This window comes from Homarus americanus, unplaced genomic scaffold (assembly GCF_018991925.1).
Source record: "Homarus americanus isolate GMGI-L3 unplaced genomic scaffold, GMGI_Hamer_2.0 scaffold3806, whole genome shotgun sequence".
Taxonomy (NCBI): domain Eukaryota; kingdom Metazoa; phylum Arthropoda; class Malacostraca; order Decapoda; family Nephropidae; genus Homarus; species Homarus americanus.
This window is the reverse complement of record NW_024713295.1, coordinates 18,106-39,276: the sequence shown is the minus strand read 5'-3', so window position 1 is coordinate 39,276 and position 21,171 is coordinate 18,106. Positions and strand designations below refer to the sequence as shown.

Sequence of the window (21,171 nt, the reverse complement as noted above, 5' to 3'; positions counted from 1 at the left end):
TTTGTATCCTACGTGTCGTCTCCTGTTGATGATGTGTGTGTGTGCGTAGGACTCCCTGGTATCCTTCAGTAAAATATTCTATACTAATATCCACCGCTGAAACAACCTCCCCCCCCCCCACCCCCTTACCTCTCTGACGTCATTTAGCCACATGAGTTGTATCGTGGTCCAATGAATCAACAACAGTAAAGTTTACCATTTTGGCAGGAACCTCCGTAACTGTGACGAGCAAGAGGCTATATTTACACGATAGAGTTCTACTGTAACGATAGAGACACCCGCTGTGTTCCAGCCACGACAACGTTAAACTTCCGGTGAAGTGAAGTGTTTCTCCAACAAACGTCTCGTTACTATATACCAGAAAGAATATATTAATGGACAGCTTTGCTTTGTTTATTAAACTCACACCGGGCTAACACTGCTTGTAGCCTCTGTTTGAATAAGTTACTCAGATGATACTTCAGCAACAGTAGCAGTAGAAGGAGTAGTAGCAGCAGCAACAGGAGCAGCCCCGCGTGGTCCCGCCCCCCAGCACCCTGGGAATGGTGTCTCGTGAGGCAGCCGCCCCCCACGGTATGGCAGTACAGTACATGCTATACAGTGCGGCACAGAACTGTGTTACTTTGTATAATACCCAGATTATCATTTTGCATTTTGCATAGCAGTGAGTGTGCGGGTCAGTGTGGCGATACTGTAGTTGGTGTACAGTGAGTGTGATGGAATACTGAATTTTTTGTATTACAGCGGATCAACGATTCAGCGGATATTGACCACGGTACTGCTGTTTATATATATATATATATATATATATATATATATATATATATATATATATATATATATATATATATATATATATATGAGTATCAGTAAATTCGAGGGTTGAGCGCTGCTCCCCTTTGAGTATTACTTGGGTAGCTCAGCTCAGTAGGGCAGTGTGCCGCCCTACTTGGCATCTGTAACACCGGAATAAAACAGTGCCAGAGTATATGACGGTTACCACAGAACATTGCGTCTTGTGAGGTTCATTGTAGACCACCAAGTGACGTGTGTCACGATCACCAAGACGAGGGACACCAGCCAGCAGCCTCGCCGGGTATTATACAAAGTGTGCCTCACTCAACGTGATCAATAGTATGCGGAACTCAAAAACATATAGATATATATTTATATATAAGTTTGCCACAACCAGTATAGTAAGAAGTATGCCACACACAATATGATGTTACGTATGCCAAGTTCAGTAGCAGCCGCCACACTCAGCGTGATACACTCTGCTTCACCGTTATGTATACAATGATAGGCTTAGTATTAGGCTTAGTATGTCACTCTAAGTATGGCGCACTATATGACACTCAGCATTACATACACAATATACTGTTGGACATACTGGAGGGACCAAAGGGTGCCAGTTTGTCAGGGACAAATCAGTAGGTTAGGTATTGCGGAACTGAACAAGTTGGTGTCAACAGAAATACGCCAATCATCAGAGGGAGAGGAGGCACCACGCCCATTAACAACCCTCCCCTTACTCAAGCATTTCGCGCGCCTTTCACACATCACCCACGCCCCTGGCACGCCCACCCCATGCTACCAGTACCCTAGCTTGCCCCATTACGTCACAACCGCGTCGTAGTCGGGTCTCCGGCGTGTTATTAATAAGATGACTAATGGGCCGTCCAAATGCGCATCTCCGTGACACTTGACCGTGGTGCAGTAGACGATCACCCACACTACACTCCATCACCATTAAACTCATCCTAACTATCTGACTTCTGTTTGTAAGGACTTATAGTGACTTTATCGCCGCGTGAAGTCTTTCATAAACTTTGCAGCGGGAGAAGACTCAGTAACTGACAGTAAGAACCAAAGAATTCCTTTACTAAGACAATTTGACATATTTGACCATTAGCTGTATATATAAGAAACCCCATACATATATGACAAGATATTCACTCCCGGTACTTCCCAGTAAAATAACCCAGTGATGAAAATAATTATTCCCATGAAAGGAATCAGACAGTTACGCTTTGGGACCAGACTAAAAGATCGCAGAGATACAATTACAAAGTGGGATTCGGTTGGCAACATAGTAGAGCACTTGAAAATCGACCTCTGAACATAATCTAAGATCATTTATGCCATTATGGTCGGCGTGATAACAATATTTCACTGTAAAAGTTCGTTTACATAACACCAAAAAAGATAAGTTAATAGTAATAATAATCCCTCTTGATCCTGACCGTCTGGGCCACGTCAACGGTACAAACTTGTGGCCTGGGAGGAACAGGTACAGCTAATTTGATCGTTTCCTCTACCTCCACAACACTAACCGGTGGCTCTGCAGCAGGAGCCTCTAATTCAACTGTAAACTCAGCTTCTTGGTTTTGACTTTCTGCGTCCACATAATAGTCGAGGTTTTGAACAGTCCCCGCCGCCAACAAGTAGTGGTCACTGAATTCCTCCAACCTGTTGGTATGGACGCTATACCCTAGGGACCTGCTCCTGCCTGCCGCCGCCCGACTTGCTCTGTACAAATCTTCCTGCCGCTCATATTCCTCCACCGTCAGGAAATTACCGGCACTTCTTTTCCTCAACTGAGGCTTGGGGACAAGTTTGTGAACGACAGTACGATTCTTCTGAGGCTTTTTCAGCTGAACTATCTCGCCTCCGACTTTAAATGTAGTTTTGTTTATCTTCATGAAATCACTATTGAGGTTTTCCTTTTTATTGCTCTGCGTCTTGTCTTCCTTACAGTCTCGCGTTGGTGCTACTGTCCGCTTCCAGCTCCCTGCCCTCTCCCCCTGAATGGAACGTCTTGCCTCAGGTACGATACCTCCCCATGGCGTGGCCTCCCCCTCCTCCTCTCCCCCTATCCGAACGTCCACACTCCCCAGGGCGGCCTCGGACGGCCTCCGTACCTTCTGCTTCATGATTATCTCGTCGTGCTTGGCTTTGGCCGCCACGGCCTGAGACTGTGGCACAAACTGTGGCTCCTTCACCCCCGAGATGTGGTCGTCCTGCATCTTGAGGTGAGAGATGCTACCCACGCCCAGGTCCGCACGCACCTTAGCGGAAGGCTGCACGAGAGGCAGCGTGCGGTAGGGCTGCACGACACAACACACACCACATGAGTGCTCGCAACACCTCACCCACACACTCAGCACCCATCAACAACACCCGGGTCGGGCGCTGTTGAGAGTCCCTTACTTACAGTGCAACACCTGTCCTGTGTAACACCAAAACTCATGCCTTACTATATAACATTGAGGCCCCCAAACACCAGCACTTACAATTGTATTACTGAAGTGAAGCATGCAGCTGGCCTTGGCGGGCCAGAGGTGAGAAGTATATGCAGAGAGAAATGAGAAGAAGGGACTTAGTTTATCATGTGTCACCCATCTGGATGTACACGTCAGATGTACTTCTGGTGTTTGAATAGGCAATCTCACAATAGTTTTATATCAATTATTACCTGAATAGCTAACTATCAATATACTGTATAATAGTTCTACCAGTAACTGCTTAATATTAAGAAAAATGTCTCACAGACATAATAAGAATGCAAAACTTGACAATGCTAAAGTTTCTTCAACTTTTACTACATTTACACTGTAACTGTGAGTTGTCATAAGGATAATACACTTGTGGTCATAGAGATCTAGTACTGTGACATGCCGGGACAAGCTAAAATGTTACAACTTTCTCATGCAATAGCTAGAGTATGTTGATAGTCAAACGGCGTCGCTGAGTCAATAATGGTGTGACATTACTGCAAGTACTAAGATGTCTAGCAGCCACAGACACTCTCACAGAGCCTGAGCGTCATCTAAAGGAAGGAGGGGTAAATGCCCCCAAGGTAGATATAAGATGTGCCCCTCTCTCTGTAGAGTGAGTGAGGAGCAGCGTCGCAGCCACCGTCAGTGTACCTGGCTCTGGATGGACAAGGTCTCCATGTTGTTGGTGGGCTGTTTCTGCGGCCGAGGGAGGTCAGACTTCAGAACGAACTGGGTCTTGGGAAGGGATCTCACGGCCGGGTTCTGGCAGGGAGTACACAAGAGGGTGAGTCATAGGGATCAAGAATACCCGCGGGGGGACCACAGGCAGGGGGCGCCACCTGAAGAAGGTGACTATTGGTCTGAACTAGCAGTTTTAAGTCACTGGGGGCGGGGCGAGAAAGGGGGCCAGAAGTTGCAAATTTAAAGAGGGGGGACTGACCCAATTGAAGGTGAAATGCAAGACTGACGTCAGGTTGTTGGGGGGTGGGGGAGAGGGACAAGCAACTGTTCTGTGGTAGAGGCACGTGCAAGATTTATAACAGTGGGACAAAGACATGGTCGGTCCAGGTGTCAGCCTGAGTCTCCACTACTGTTAGACTGTACTTGTATGATCCCCAAAATAAAGTGGAACAAATGGCACAATGTACTGTATATTTCAGGAAATTATCTGTAGTACATTCATACTGCTCAGTGTCTCTGCTGCTACACACATCACCACCACACACCTCACCCTCACTGTCCAGCTCAGTGAAGCTTGATCATATTATAATAATCAGTTCCAACGATCGAACAGATTATTATGAGAAACAAAATAATGACATATATTTCACATTCTACATCAACATGTGCATCATCCGTAAGTAATTGCCCGCGTAGTTGTAAACACTAGAAACTGTGATTTTAATCACAGGCAACAACTGCTGTGACTTCCACTCGGCCATGGACTGCAGGCTTGTTGCTAAAACACTGATTTATGCCTTATAGAAATTTATTCCTAAAATTTGTTAAACTAAAAACTAACTCTACCATAATGGTGGCCGTGAAGGATGATTGTCATAGATATTATCAATTATGATGAAAGTGGGGTCATGTTATCACGGTTCTTTGGGTTGTGTATTACATTAGTACAGTGTCTCGTTCCCTCAGGCAGGACTGTGCTGGAACAGTTGTGAAAACTCTTACAGAAACTTCTCATATAAGCTGAATGTCCTGCAGCTTCTTTCTGGACTTCATATGTCATCACTAACAAACCTTCGTCATATGTACAAGACTTTAAGAGAAAGAAATATATTAATTCTCCATCAGACTTTGACTCACACACCATCGTTCACTACCACAGTTCGTCACTTATGCTCTATGATGTTGTATCCTGTATAGTAAAACGCAAGTGGAATGGGACCTTTCAAGAGGAGGTAAACAGAGGGAGCGAAGTACGGGAGGTGCACCATCCTCTACACCTAAGGAGCATCAGGGCGAGGCGTTCAGGGTGGTGAGGAAGGGAATAAAATTAACAAAAAGAGTTATCAGGACTAAATCATAGTAACAAGCACTAAGTATGAGTGGATGTGTGGAGAGTTGGTGGAGGAGGAGGGTGTGGTGGGTGGCACTTACCTCGGGGCGCGCCGTTGTGTTGCTAGTGATGCCTGGTAGTGGCACGCCGCCTGAGACTGGCACTGAGACGGGAGGCTGAACCGGGCTGCCGTTGACCAGCGGAGCCGCGGTGGATGCTGCCGCCGGAGTGGGTTGCACGCCCGCCCTGCAACAGTAACCAACATTAATTATTCACTCCTCCCGCCGAACATTAGATAATCTATCGATGGAATCTCTTTTTATGATTATTCAGAGAGCAGTGTGGGCGTGGTCAACCTGGTGTGTGAGTCGTCCGTCAACCAACTGTTTGTGGGAGAGTGAATGTATGGCGGAGGGTTGCCAGTTGGCAGTTATTAAGAACCAGCCCGGGTAATGTGTGCCAAGTATTGGATGGTGTGTGTACTGGCCCGCCCTCACCCGCCCTCTCTACAGCATCCTTCACTACACAACCCTTAAGGCAGCCACTCACACACATTAGTTTCAGGTGAATATTATAAACATTGATATAACAGTTTTAAGGAAAATTTACATCCATGTCCCCCTGATCCCTGGTGTGCCCCGGCGGCGAGGTCCCCACTAGTCTCACAACCAGGACCAGGGAGTGACCAGACTGTCACCACATTCCTCACATATTGGCCAATATGACTCATCACCTGCTCCTCATATCATAGGCCGTAATGGAAGGGTTTGCCTCACCCCAGCAAACGGTGATGCTTTTATAATTAGGTCTAGCTGAGCTCGGGTTGTTAGGGTGGTGGGGGGGGGGGGGTTGACGCACGGCTCTTCTCAGAATACCTTAACAATATTTGGCAGACATTTTAGACTTCTTACCTCCACCTCCGCCAGGGATCACTCTTAAACCTAACTAAAATAATTGTCCCACTTGTGAAATTAATTAACACTAGACCACAAGCATTGTCCCGCTGCCTCCCTCAGATATACTTCATGTTTATACAGACAAATTTAGTGTTTAAAGTCGAAGAGTGAAGTTCTTTGTTAGTCCGTGATTCTTGGATCTCTTAAAAGAGCTTCCCGTATATGATAACTTGTTGTATTAGCAAATTATACAACGTGAGGTGAGGAGGAGTAGGCCGCCCACCAGGTTACCTCCACGGGAAGCTACAGGTATCACTTGACAGGAGGGACCCGTGACACACACTCCACGCCCGCTAGCTCAGTGATCCTCCTCATACCCACTGGGAGGAACATAAGTCATAAGGAGGTGGGCGCCAAGTAGTGAATGGCGGGTCAGGTACTACATACAGTAGACTAATTAATTATGAGAAGTGACGGCTGAAGCTTACCTGTGTGTGTGTGTGTGTGTGTGTGTGTGTGTGTGTGAAACTTAAAACAATATATCTATCAAAAAATATTAAACACAAGTGATAACCAAATATAACAGTTATCCTGGTAAATAAACAAATAAACAAACAAACAAACAGTAATCTCATATTACCCGTGAGTCACCAGAGGAGGCAGTTGGTCAGGTCTGCCAACGACTTTGTGTATAATTCTCCCGCCCCTTCTCCTCCTCCTCTGTCTCATGTCTCACGAAAAGTAAATTATTATATTTTATTCTTATTCAGTGAGAAGTGACTCCCAGCACAAGGCCGTGCAGGTGTATGTAGTCTCGAGTATTGGTGTTTCATATACCATCTTGTTCGAATCTGTACCGAACTCAGACGAGATACAACAGTACCATCAATGGATAGACAAATTGTTCGGAGACTCGTTCTTGTAGTTCGAGGTCTCAGGTGTAGTTCACAACAACATTAATACTCCTTGGATAATTACGCTATGACAGAACAGTTACCCGAATAAGTCGAGTAAACACAACGTTAGCGTAAATATGATAAAACGTAAATAACTTTAACCTCAACAATAACTAAAAGATGCAGAAACAATATCCATATCTAAGAGGCTTCAGGAAAACGAATAACTCTTTGAAGCAACGGAACTGAGGCTTCATCATGACTGACTACTGACTATCCAAGGTCATAAGTTGAAGCAAGTCAGAGGTAGAGATCAGTACTAAGACAGGACAGTATGTGTGAGGGTGATCAACTAACAGGCGGTGTTCATTACTGCCGTTAAGTGAGGACCAACAGAAGAGGAAACTGTGTGTGATATAAACTTTTCTTTATACATGAGAGGATGAGCCACGTGTATTGAATTCCACAGCGAAGTCATCTTTTGTTTTGAGAAGACTACAATGGTAAGTAGATACTAAAACAACAGTTAAAATTTATCTCTGGAAATGAACTCTATATAATGATAAAGTGTTTTCTGGGTGTAAAAACTTAGATCTGTGGAAGGGACGAGTTTAAAGTCTCCGGTAGTGACACAGGAAAATAGGGGATTTTTATCAAGTACTTACAGAATATATTGTAGTGTATATTATTTTAAGTGTATTGATCAAGAAGTAATTACCTACATGTTCCTGCTATTCGTGAGGTGATTCAAAAAGTAGAGAAACCCTGATATAAGAAGGTGATAATAGGCATAATGGTGAATAACAAGTGTTGATAGCGACAGAGAGGGAACCAGAATACGTATTAAACACACCCACACAGTGAACGATGCCTTTAACGCGTGGCCACAGTGTACAAAGTGGATTTTTAACATTCTTGGGGATTTACAAACATTCATAACAGTTCACTGTATATACTCAGGTGTGTTGTCAAGATCAGGAGCGACACGAATCTTTGGTACACAGTCTGTGATCATTCCTCCAGCCTTGTCTGACGTATTAACCTGTGGACCTAACTAAAACATACATCCCTACAATGTTGAAATGATAACACGTATTGTACGGCTAATGTTGGTAAGGAACTTTACTCGAGTCAAGGTCAATAACGTGTGGGAGAATGTCAGCAGGTGCCGCCGTAGTAAGGGAAGCCACTGTAGGGTTGATTGATGATAGAGTGTATTTGCCGACCACACTGACTGCCGTATGACACAAAACTCGAGTTGGTGAAATACCTGCACCTCACACCGCATCAAAGACATATTCTCGTGTCTTTTAAAGCGTATTAAGGTTGTGTAGTGGTGACCTTCTTTTATATACAGTTCACATATTACAAAACAAGATGTAATATTGTTTGTCCTTGGAATATCTGATGTATTAATCAACGTACTTCCTCATGCGAAGCCAGCCATTCGCCCTGTCACATCCTCGCTCCTCACTCTTATGCAATGATGAGGTGACCCACATTACAATTCGCTTACCATGACTGTCGCCTCATCTTGTTACCGCTGACTATAAACAGAATGACCAAGCATACACACGGACAGGTAATACGCTTACTTACCATTACCTCTCTCCGTGTTTCTTGTTCCCCCAAGTGACAAAATGTAAACATGTCATTGGCTTATCGACACAATATGGAAGAAAATTACGTTTTTTATACACAATAAGAACACCAACTAAATTAACAGTGTATAGTATTTTAGAGAGTTTATTTATATTCAAGAAATTTAAGAACGGCTAAGAATAAATTTGATATTTTTCGTAAAGGAAATACAGGTGATATTACACAACATCCTCAGGTGTATTAGAAGTTAAAGACACGTAAATAATGTAAACCAGTACTTAATGTTTCTAAGAATAAGTCACTAGCAAAATTATACCGTATTTGTTTATTATCCTTATTCATCTTTATCTCAGTGTCTTTCATCCATTCTTTCCTTCCATGTACTCTTTATCACCTCCTTTTAGCCAGGATAGTTTCCCCAATACACGAGACAAACAGGATTCCAATTACGTTACCTTGACTCCTACCAACATCACTCCCCCAACCGTGTATTAGAGAGTGATTTATGGTGGATTCCTTTAGCGATTTCAGATATGTAAGGGATTATAACTCGGGATTTATCATTGAATTCATGTTTAGATTGACGGAGTTGGGTTTGGTTAGGGGGGGACATTAACTCTTCAATAAAATCAGTGAAACTATGGTGAGATGTGAGGAGGGTGTGTGTGTGAGATGTGTACAGGGTGTGTGAGATTTGTGGGGGGTGTGTGAGATGTGTATAGGGTGTGTGAGATGTGTGGAGGGTGTGTGAGATTTGTGGGGGTGTGTGAGATGTGTATAGGGTGTGAGAGATGTGTGGAGAGTGTGTGAGATGTGTATAGGGTGTGAGAGATGTGTGGGAGGGTGTGAGTGATGTGTGGGGGTGTGTGAGATGTGCAAAGGATGTGTGAGATGTGTGGTGGTTACTCTAGTATTGTTATCATCAAAGTCCTCGGGTTAAGGCAAAGGTCTCTGCGGTTTCATCACCTGTCTAGTAAATGAAACTCACTTATAAATAAATAAATAAATAAATAAATAAACAAACAAATAAATAAATCACACGTCGAGAATATATACTTGAAAATTTACATATAAAAAATTGAATAAACTCCTTGTTTTGGTGCAGTGACTGAGGTCGGCCAGACGGGTCTTATAACTGTACAAGGCAAAGATCCAGTAGGAGAAACTTTACCTCGTCCATAGCCTGAGGTAAGAGCCAGATGTGTCCACTATTTCTCTCACGCTCACAGACTAGTCAAAGAGCTTATACCATGTCAGGTCTCTTGTCTAAAAAAAAGTGGTTTCTCATAGTGGTATCATTATGACTTCTTTTGTTTTGATGCTGGACTGTTATTTATCAGTTTATTGTGATGAAAACAGCAGTTATTTGGTATGGTAAGGTTAACGTGTGATGTAGAATTAGTGTGTGAAAAACAATTACGTGTGAAAAACAGATGAAGAATATATAGATTTTTGTGTGTGCTGTGAACTTTGATGTAAACGGGTGATGGGCGTTTGCTTGTGAGATAAGTTTTAATGATGTGTGAAGGGAATGTGTGGAGATGTGTGGGGGGGTGGGAATGTGTGGAGATATGTGGGGGGTGGAGATGTGTGGGGGGGTGTGTGAAAATGGGTGGAGGGGGTGTGGAGATGAGCGGAGGGAGTGTGGAAGGAGGCGATCTATTTCCGGGAGGGGTAGTTGGGTTGTGTGCCCAGACCAGGTGAGACCAGGTGAAGTTTGTTCTATCATTCTCTTCGTCTATCCTCTTCTTCTTCACCCTTTACCCTCCTCTCATCTTCCCCTCTTCATCTACCCTCCTCTAACCCCTCCTATCCTCTCTTCTTCTCTTCTCATTCTCACCTATCCTCCTCTTCATTTCCTCTTATCTTCCCTCTTCCCTTCCTCATCTACCCTTCTCTCTTCCTTCCTCCCCCGCCCTTCTTCTCCCTACTTCCCCTTCCCTCTTCTCCTTTCCCCTCCTCCCTCTTCGTCTCCTTCTCATCTACCCTCCGCCTCTCTTCCCTTTACTCCTCCTCTATTTCCCGTTCCCTCTTCTCTTCTTCTACCTCTTCCCCTTCATTTACCACTTCCTTCCCTCGCCAATACAACATCGTGATACAGATATCCCATAAAAGTCGGATTCTTACCCCATTAGGGCACAAGGGGGAAGCGTATTGTTTTCACGTCCCCAGTTGTAAAGTTAGGGACCCATTTACAGCTGGGTGGACTTGGGGGCGCCTTAAGAACGAGCCAATAACTCTTTATGACAGGTAGTGATGAGCTTGTTATAACCTGTACTAGCTACGTCACTTGATAAACTATATATAGAATTAAGTTTGATTACTTTTTAGAAATAATTGCATTTTTTCAGATGTTCAAAGTTGCATATTATACGATAAGTGCATGTGTGTGTTGGGGGAGGCATTTGTGACTGGAAGTGTGTGTGTTGGGGGAGGCATTTGTGACTGGAAATGTGTGTGTTAGGGGAGACATTTGTGACTGGAAGTGTGTGTGTTGGGGGAGGCATTTGTGACTGGAAGTGTGTGTGTTGGGGGAGGCATTTGTGACTGGAAGTGTGTGTGTTGGGGGAGGCATTTGTAACTGTGTGTGGCTCTTATCACCGGATACAGGAAGCGCAAAAATCTAGTGTCGATATGACTACCTCTCATAAGTCACACTCCCATGTATTAAATAAACCCACAGCTTTGATACATTTATTTAGTGAATATTACAAAGGGAAGAAATAAAATGACTTACCCAGGAATCTTATTCGTGTCTAAAATATTATTATACACTCGGATTTTTTTTTTATTAATTAAAAATAAACCGTAAATAAGAAATAATTTTTTAAGAGAATGTTTTAGTAATATGTATAAGGGAAAGGTTAAGAAAAAGTAAGACAAACAGAGAAGATTGACCCACTAGAAGAGCGACTGAAACACACAGAAGGTTGAGCTTATGAGAGAGATTACCTGATAATAATTTGGGGAGTAAAGACTCGAAATAAACAAAATAGTTGTGTTTATTGTATGAAGGGTATAACTGTTGTCACGCGGGAGCGAGGGCATTCCTAACACAGCTCTCTCTCTCTCTCACACACACACACACACACACACACACACACACACACACACACAATGGAAGTTAATGGCCTGTATAATTTGGGATAATATGACGTATGGCAACAGTACACCTGTGGCAATGAGAATGACAGGTGTAGGTTGAGCACACCTGTTATATTTTGGTAGTTCTTTTTCAGGTCACCATAATACTGCCTACCGTATTGTGTGTGGGTGTGCGGCCCTCTAGCCATAGCGTAAAGCGGGTTTATTGTGTCTTGTTGCTGGAACTGCTAACTGGCGGATCGCGACTGTCATTTGTTCCCGTAATGTCTGAAACCACAGCCGAGAGAGTAAGCAATGATTCGAACAACAACAATTTCTTTTCCATTACTTCAGAATCAGAATATTTGTGTCTTTCTATTTCTTAAAGGTACGTAATAAAAAATGTTGTTTGAAGTTTAGTTTAATAAAAAAAAAAAGTGAGTTAAAATCAAGTTTATTTAGAGAGCAGAGATGTGAGGCTAAGTCCGGAGTGGTTGGGGGTGGAGGGGGGGGAGGGCTGCCAATGACATACTCAATCCAACCCACACACCACCAGGCAAACATATTCATCGTATTCTTCCGGGTACACAAAAAAAAAAAACTCATGATTACATTTTTATTTTTTTATTTTTACTTTTTACAAAATTCCACTGACTTTTAATAGTACTCGAATTTATAATCAAAGCAATACAAAACGATACACAATCCTGCTAGTCTCACAGCTATTGGATTATTTGACTTCCTGGGAGTGTAGTGGCTCATCGCATCTCGTCTCAGTTAATCTTAAAAACAAGAATTGATGAAGCCAATTGAGTAATGGCAAGAGGAAGACCCAGGAGCTTGATGACTTTTCCTTGGAACGAGTTTGTGTCTTCATCTATTATGGGGTTAGGCCAGATGTTTGTGTATAGTGATCCCTGGTGTTGGTAAATAAATAGTTGTTCATCTGTTTTGGTTTTGACAGGGTGCTGATATTTTCTTCCCTTCCCTTCCCTTCCCGTTCCTCCCTTCCCTTCCTTTCCCGTTCCTCCCTCCCCCTTCCCGTTCCTCCCTCCCTCCTTCCCTTCCCGCCCCTCCCCCCTTCCCTTCCCGTTCCTCCCTCCCCCCTTCCGTCCTCCCTCCCCCCTTCACTACCTCATCTACAAGGCCTGAATGGTGAATTTAACTCGTCACTTTACCTGGGCGCCCTTATCCTGTGTGTGTGTGTGTGTGTGTGTGTGTGTGTGTGTGTGTGTGTGTGTGTGTGTGTGTGTGTGTGTGTTGGAAATAGTCCACAGGAGAAACATTTATTTTAGCGACGGAGCTCACAGTTCAAGGTCAAATTTCTGCTCTGTGAAATTTACAATGGGCCAAGCATTACAGAGTGTGGAGGGAGGTGACACTGGGTGGAGGAGCAGGGAGATGGCACTTGGGGGGAGAAATTGAGGAGAGAGAGGGAGGGAAAGAGGCGTCACTGGAGTGGGGAGAAGGGAGATGACGTTTGGGATACGGAAATGAAGGGAGGGAGGGAGGGAGGGATAGGGGTGAAGATTAGGGAGGCAATTGTGTATTAGGTGATTGGTGGTTAAAGTATCTCTCTCTCTCTCTCTCTCTCTCTCTCTCTCTCTTAGTTACACACGCACAGACGTACACACGAATACAAACACACAAGCACAGATGAAGGTAAACACACACACACACACACATACATACTACGTAAAATTCAACCATGAGATATTTCTATAACCTAAGTATATATATATATATATACCTCCATGATTGACAAGGATGTATGTGTCATCATCGGCTCACAAACAAGTAAATAGAAAAAGGTGAGTTTTGATTGGCTGTAGATGTGGTTGAAGGAACACTTGCCGGGTGACATTCGGTGTGTTTATATATAGCGAGTGTCCCCCGTGCCAGCACCTCCTCTCCTCCTAGCTTCTTCCCTGCCTTACTCACTCACCTTACACTAATACTAATTGGGGAAATTAGTATTTTTTTTTTTCATATGGAGATGTGTTGATTTGGGGGTTTTTTCCACTGGGTTTTTTATAATTGAATTCAGTGTTAATGAGATGATATTTGAATTCCATTTGTTAATTTTTATTCTAAGAAGTGATTCTAAATAGCCAAGTTTATTATTATTTTTTTGCTCTTATTTTATATATTTTAGGGAGAAAATCATTATTCTATTACAATACAACTTTAATATAAATGAATATGTTTAAACAATCCCCAACAAACACTAAGGCACACAGACAATACCAGTGAAATATACAGTATACAGGGTCATCGAAAAAGAACACATAGATTTTAATACGTAACCATTTAATATTTTGGCCTTCAATCATATCTTAGATCACACTAAGTTCTGATACACCTAGGCTACAAAACCCGTCTCTTTACCCTGGTGAGCCATTCTGTCCAGGTAACATTACGCGAAATCTGTGTGTGTGTGTGTACAGTACTTGGAGGTGAGAATGAAGAACTAATCCTAATAATGAGTCTCATGTACAGTGGGTTCTAGGCCCAAGAGAATCCAATCGTTCTAGATACTACTCCTACCCTACCATCACCCCCAAGAGGCCATAACGACGCCCCAAACCTATCAGAACTGGCCCCAATTTACCCTAAACCACTTTGATGTTTACCCATATATGCACATGGTGGACGGATGACGCCACAATCTCATATTCAAGTAATAAAAAAGATCACACCTCAAGTATAAGTAAAAAATAAGTATAAATATAACTTGAATCTAACCAAAGAAACACATAAATATACTTGTGTTGTATAAGAATGGTGAAAGCAAACAAAAACGCATCGGTCGTTCGTTTAGGTTTTTGTCTCTATATATTTGACTCTTATTTATTTTATCTGTTTTCTACTTAATGTTGTATTACTACTTCACATTTTAAATTAAGTAATATTTATTTAACATTTTCTTAATTTTCAAGATCTTTCAAGATTTTATGATTTCATGAGGAGGCGATTTTTTTTTCTTCCTTGGAGGGTGAGATTAAAACACTGTAGGGTTGGCGAGCTAAAATAGACTCAACCTAGATACGGGAAACACGTATTTGTATCTTTAGTCTTTTAAAGGGAGGAAGAGGAGGCCAACAACGATTCAGGAGACAAAATATTCCATCATAAAGTTTTACCCTGTTGATATTCTTTTCCTTCTGGGTGACATTATTAACACTCATGTCAGATATATAAACACTCATGTCAGGTATATAAACACTCATGTCAGATATATAAACACTCATGTCAGATATAATAGTTTTAAACAGCAAAATAATCCAGAGAGTGTCGAGATGTTCCTCAAGACGTGTGGAGAAGCCTTGCGACTCAGATACAATGAGGTTGGGGTAAGGGGGGGATTTACTGCGTGAATAACAATGGTAAGTGATATTATGGTCTTCAGTACTCGTGGTCAAGGTGTATGGTGACGCTGTTGTGTATGTGTGTCGTGGTCGTGGTCGTCTCTTGCAAATAAATGTATATAAGTATTTGTTAGTGCCTATGTATACAAGGGTCTCCTGTGAGTGTGTAAAGCAGAGTGTGTACGTAAATATGACTGACTACTTGTTGTGTGTGTGTGTGTAAAAGCTATGACTGTTGATGCTGTATTACAAAACGTCAGGCTGCCAGTGTGTGAGTTGTGTGTACGGGAAAAGAAAATCAGAATGACAAGCCTTAGCCAGGACGTAGTTTCACCATTAGTAAAGACATTCTTCCGTCATACTGAGACAAAAAAAATCTCCCATTATAACAAATTCTTCAGGTAAAGTACATACATCGTAAACCCTTGTGAAAGCGTAACATAATCTGCCTTGGGGCTAAATGAAAAGTTTCCGTTCCTACCATGAAAATATCACCCAATTACAAAGTCAAATAGGTGTTGATACAAGAAAAAAACCCATTTAAATATGTATGTTTATTGTTTAGTGTAGTTATATTTTCACCGTTATTTGAGGATGGAAGTCAAGACAACAGAAGTGAGTCATTCTTCAGAGTGGGTAAGGTCACTACGTCACTGCTCACGTCACTGACTCCCCGGTAACTGAACTTTTCATATTAACACTAGAATGACTGACTAGACACTTTAGTGATGGTAGCAGCTGGGTGTTCCGCTTGACAAACAAACAAAACCTCTCTGACAATTTATTACCAAAAGTGTCAGTTGGGTGGAGGTGACTGGCCGAGGATCCCGTTACTTTGAAAAGCTACTGTACAAGTCGTTTCAGAGTTAGTTAATATTAATAATTCCCCCCCACTGCCCCCAGGTCTCAATTTGATTATCGTCTCAAGTTTTATTGTGGGTTATCTTACTTCAGTGTTCATTGTTCATTCTTCTTGTACATTATTCGTCCTGAACAGAAATATCACTTGTAGAAATGAAATTCAATCCTCGGTGTGTTCTTGGTGAAAGATAATGACAGACACAGCATCACACATTAGACTTGTGTTGGCTGGGGAACAGTAGTAACCTTGTTGCTACATCTCCTTCACATGACCTGAGTAACTCTTCCTGTCAGCGTAGGGTGGCTGACGCTCAAGGCTACAGTGTTTCTTTCTCTCTGTGTGTGTGTGTGAGTGTGTTTGTGTGTGTGTGTGTGTGTGTGTGTGTGTGTGTGTGTGTGTGTGTGTGTTCAAGGGTTAATATAAGCACAACAGTACATGAGTCACCAGCACGTGAGTATTTACTGTGGCTCAGCTGTGTCCTGCTGGGCGGTAAATAGACCAATAAATAAAGAGGCTGCCACGGTGTGATAAGTGGAGCCTGCAGTGTTAGGCCTCCACACACACACACTCACACACTCACACACACATACTTCGTTTTTGCCAAATAATGTGATATATTATGTAATATATTTTATTCAAATCATAATAAACCACCTAACTTAACCTAACCTCATTCAGAAATCATTATCTTATATTATGATAGTAAAAGATCTAAATCCTTACACCAATCATTTCTTGTCTCTTCAGTCCTTCGCAAGTAATAACATTTGACTTAGTTGACAAAAATTCCAGTCTCGTGGTAATAAACGCTGTCGTGACCACAACACAACATTTACCAAGACGATATAGAGGGTGGGAGGGGGGCGGGTCTACACAACACCTTGTTAATGAGTTAAAACTATTCGGTGTTTATGTTGAGTCGTCCACCTTTGGTAACACACAAGTTCTAAGACAAATAATAAAAGTTTCATTATGTTATTTGTAAGTATTTTCCTCCACAGAATTAAAGATATTTCCTTTTCTTTACATCTTGTTGCATAGAAAGGGAGGAAGACGGTCAATGTTGGAGGATATACCAAAACATTTTCTCCAGCGTTTCAAATTGTAAAGACGGAAAAAACTAGCAATAATATTTTTATATGGAAATGGATATGATTCCAAAGTGTGAGTATTTATGAATGGTTCCTCACAATATATGAACAACAGCTGATCAAAGTTGTTTTTCTCTTTACCAGGAATTGTGATGTTGGTGGGGATGGATGACCGGGGCCAAGGGAACGAATAAGGTTATTCTCCGTAATTTTGTTTGTTCGTCTGTATATGTGTGTGACGTTTGACTAGATCTTTACACAACACTCATGTATCAAACATCTGTGTACATTATCTCTTTTTTTGTGGCAGAACTTCACCAACACTCAGACAGCACTATAAGTATATTAACGTCCTCACTGGAGACATAAGTGAGTGTTACTAAAGTTGAACTAACTTGGCCGTCCTCTGCCAGTACATGTTCTCGCCACCTGTTCCCATTCATCAGCGACACTTGCAAAAACATAATTGTTATGACAGCAAAGATGTTTCTTAAATCATGGGACGTTAATAGGCTACGCATAAAGCCAAATACTCAGCTACACGTTGTATATATGTGTATCCTTATTAATAACAGTTAATTAACACAAGACTTTCCACATCAGTTCATTACTCTGTATATACCCAAAGGCGTTGGGGAATATCAAGGGATCCTGCCCTCCGCCACGTCATAACTCCTGGAGGGGTGGATGGATCTTCTGGGAACTGAATACCAACCAGTCTAATAACGTGTTCAACTTCTTGCAAACTCATAAAAAGTGAATTTGGGTTGAAGATGGTAGGAGGACATACAAGAAATACTCATAAGCAGTTAAACATCTTCAGGGTGACGTGATTCAACAGTAACACCTACGTTTATAGCTACATTAAATACTTGTTTGTTAATACGAAGAGAAAAGAATTAAAACATTTATCTCTTTATTACTTTCCTACCCTTCCAAGTGGAAATTTTAAGCACGTCTTCACAGACCATAAAATGGTTCTTAAATTCGCCATAAACTGAACCTCGAGTGTAGCCAAGAGAGGAGCAGGATATAAACTTGAAATAGTGGCGTCCGCTCCAGAAAAATGAAGAACGAGTGACTCAGGAATGTTACTGCAAAAATAACGTTTATAGGAACATAAAAAGTTAGATTCAGACTTTGTATATACTGTACGATTGAAATATAAAGCAATACTTTAATAATTTTGACATACATAAAAAAAAACAATAGATGTTAAGATCCAGGGACAGAAACAACAGGAGGTTAGATTCTTAGCTTCATTTGTGGTTATTAATAGCCCGGGGGTGATGGTGCCAGCCCTACGTCAGCGTGTGTCCGGCCAGCACTGGGCAACACCCGTCATGGGTTTTGCTAATTAGGGTTCGTCTCTCTCCCCTCACAAGGCAGAAACTGCTTCAGGCGTCACTCACCATCACCTGATTCACTCTCACAAATTATATCATAAAACATGACGCATTTGTTGACATCCATCTTTATAAAAGTAAAGTTAAGCTGCTCGTGATATAACACAGGTACTTTAATTATCCAACCAGGAGCGAACTCGTAGCAATGGTTTTAAATTAGACAAATTTAGATTTAGGCGCGAGATAGGTAAACATTGGTTTGGAAATAGAGTAGTGGAAGAGTGGATCAAGTTACCATAGATCATTATTAACTCGAACACGCTGGATAGCTTTAAATGTAGATTGGATGGATATATGAGTGATGTGGGTTGGGTGTAAACGGGATTGCCCGGTATGAGCCAATAGGCCCGCTGCAGTTTCCTCCATTCTTATGATTTTATGTTGTCATAATTGTATTATGTATCGTCTGCATGATTAAAGGAGCACTAGTGATGCTGATAAACACACACAGCTGTTTATATATATATATATATATATATATATATATATATATATATATATATATATATATATATATATATATATATATATATTTCAGAACTAACACTTTATTGAACATGAAATTAGCTTATTACTGCACTTGGCTATGTAAGTTGTCACGTAAGATAAGTATTAGAGATCCGAATAACGTGATGTAACTTACAATTTGGTGACCGAGTCGAGGATGCCCATGCGTACGTAATCGAGGAGCTCGGACCAGCCGGACCCTTCAACCTACTTTTGTCGACCTCTGATACCTCACATGATAACAAAGCTGGCGAAATTTAAGAGCAACATTCACTACCACTCACCCACCTGCTTAGACTTCATTTGACGCTGCTTTAAGAACATGCAGGTGGAAAATCCGAGATGAATATTTAGTTTAAATGTTTATTCTGTAAGGAATCTACATTAATATATAACCTTTATCAAAGTGACAAACAAAGACCACTTCCCTCACTGACACAAACTCCCAACGTCTTTATCTTGGCAAATAAGCAGTGTGACAGCCGCTGTATAATATCAACTTTCACGTGACCGAATTAAACTTTTATTGGTGGTCATGAGAGGTTCTTTCGTTGGCAGAGATTGCGTAAATAAATATAATCCACTGACCAGGGATATACTTCTACAGTAGTTCAGGAGGTTGTGTTGCCAGGCAAAAAGGATAATGTAGGGCCAATAAATATCCTACATTGTAGTCTATTTATGGTCATGTTTATTTTCAAAAAATAGAAAAATGGAATATTCTTCATTTAAAAACTCCTTATACCGACGTTTTGACCATCCGTTGTATGAATGCTCTGCCTTGAGCATAGTTTTAAACACTATAATTTCATTTACATGACATGAGAAAGTTTATCCTGCCAACCTTCCACTAGAGAAAATGGTCCAGAGAAAATGTGAATCTTGTCACGTTTTCGCACGTTTTTGGGGATACTCTCTTAGATCTACCTGACTCGCCTTGTTATTCAGTTCAGTTAATAACTTATTTATTTATTTATTTATTTTTGCGTATTCGCCATAAAAGTTTACAATGATTCAACATGTGTATAGATAATAGAGGTATAAAATTCAGCATGTATGCATACCGTACATGTAAACAATATACATACGGTTATTCATTTAAGACTGGGTGATAGAAGAATAACTTGGTTCGTTTAGCAGGGGCGGATCCAGGAATATCAGAAGGAGGGGGTCCAAGAAGTTGTGGGTGGAGGAACATAGCAAGCACAGGGAGCCCAACCAGCTGGGGCGAATCTTGGGGGGAGCAGTAAGCCCCTCAACAATTTTATTTTTAAATCTGATCAATATCATGGGCATTTTGAGGCCATTTTGATGCCATGTGCACTTGAAATGAGGATATATTCTGAGGTCAATAGTAATTACTGTTTACATTACAAAAACACCGCAGTGCAATACTTCATTAAAAAACAAGTCTTGGAATTTTCTGGTGAAAAGGGGGGCCTCCGGATTCCCAGCCACCCCCACTTGATCCGCCCCTGTACAGTACATTCAGAGCAGTATATAGCTCTTAGAAATGCATTTTATATCAACCATAAATTTAGAGTTCATTTCTATTTTATTTTCTCGATTATTCTGCTTACACATAAAAATCACAGTGAAACAATTACTTTATATCAAATAGAGAACTTTATCTCCTTCTCGGTGTAGCATAGCGAGTGTAATGGGTACAGGTTCTCATGTGTTCGTGGGTCAAAATACAGAATCAACACTGAGACAACTTTCATCGAAGACATTCACTTAACATTAGACAAAATAAAACATAGATAATTTTTGGTAAGATTCTATTCATTAGTTAATTTTAACGTGTAATTGAAGCTTCAGCGTCATTTTGATGCGGTTTTGAGACAGTAGGTGTTTTAGTTTACTATATTTGTATTTGTTTGCAGCATTTTGTGAACCTTTAACACTCTGGTCACTGGAACATAACTATTTCCTGGATCTCTTGGGTAGGATTTTTATTCCTCGTCTCTGCTCTCCATTCCTTTCGTTTTTAAGTATCGTTCATTCACATACACAAAAAGAGATTTAGTTGCCTACGAATCTCTGTGAACCTTAATAACGCTTAAGTGTTGTTTAATACATACATACATACATACATACATACATACATACATACATACATACATACATACTGTACATACACACACCTGGTTTGACACTCGTTGTCACG

The 21,171-nt window shown here is 41.4% G+C and overlaps 1 protein-coding gene across 9 annotated transcripts in view; it reads right to left on the bottom strand.

Annotated features, from left to right (window-relative positions):
• The window catches only part of LOC121871621 (PDZ and LIM domain protein 3-like), a gene marked incomplete at its 5' end in the record, with an annotated part of 47,923 nt that overhangs the window by 15,577 nt on the left and 11,175 nt on the right, over positions 1-21,171 (bottom strand). For 4 of the 9 annotated variants that reach the window (XM_042374036.1, XM_042374051.1, XM_042374048.1 and 1 more), the window contains 3 exon segments: positions 2,922-3,107; positions 3,930-4,040; positions 5,391-5,535. In XM_042374036.1, coding sequence (XP_042229970.1) covers positions 2,922-3,107; positions 3,930-4,040; positions 5,391-5,535 — 442 coding nt within the window. 9 annotated transcript variants of the gene reach the window in all.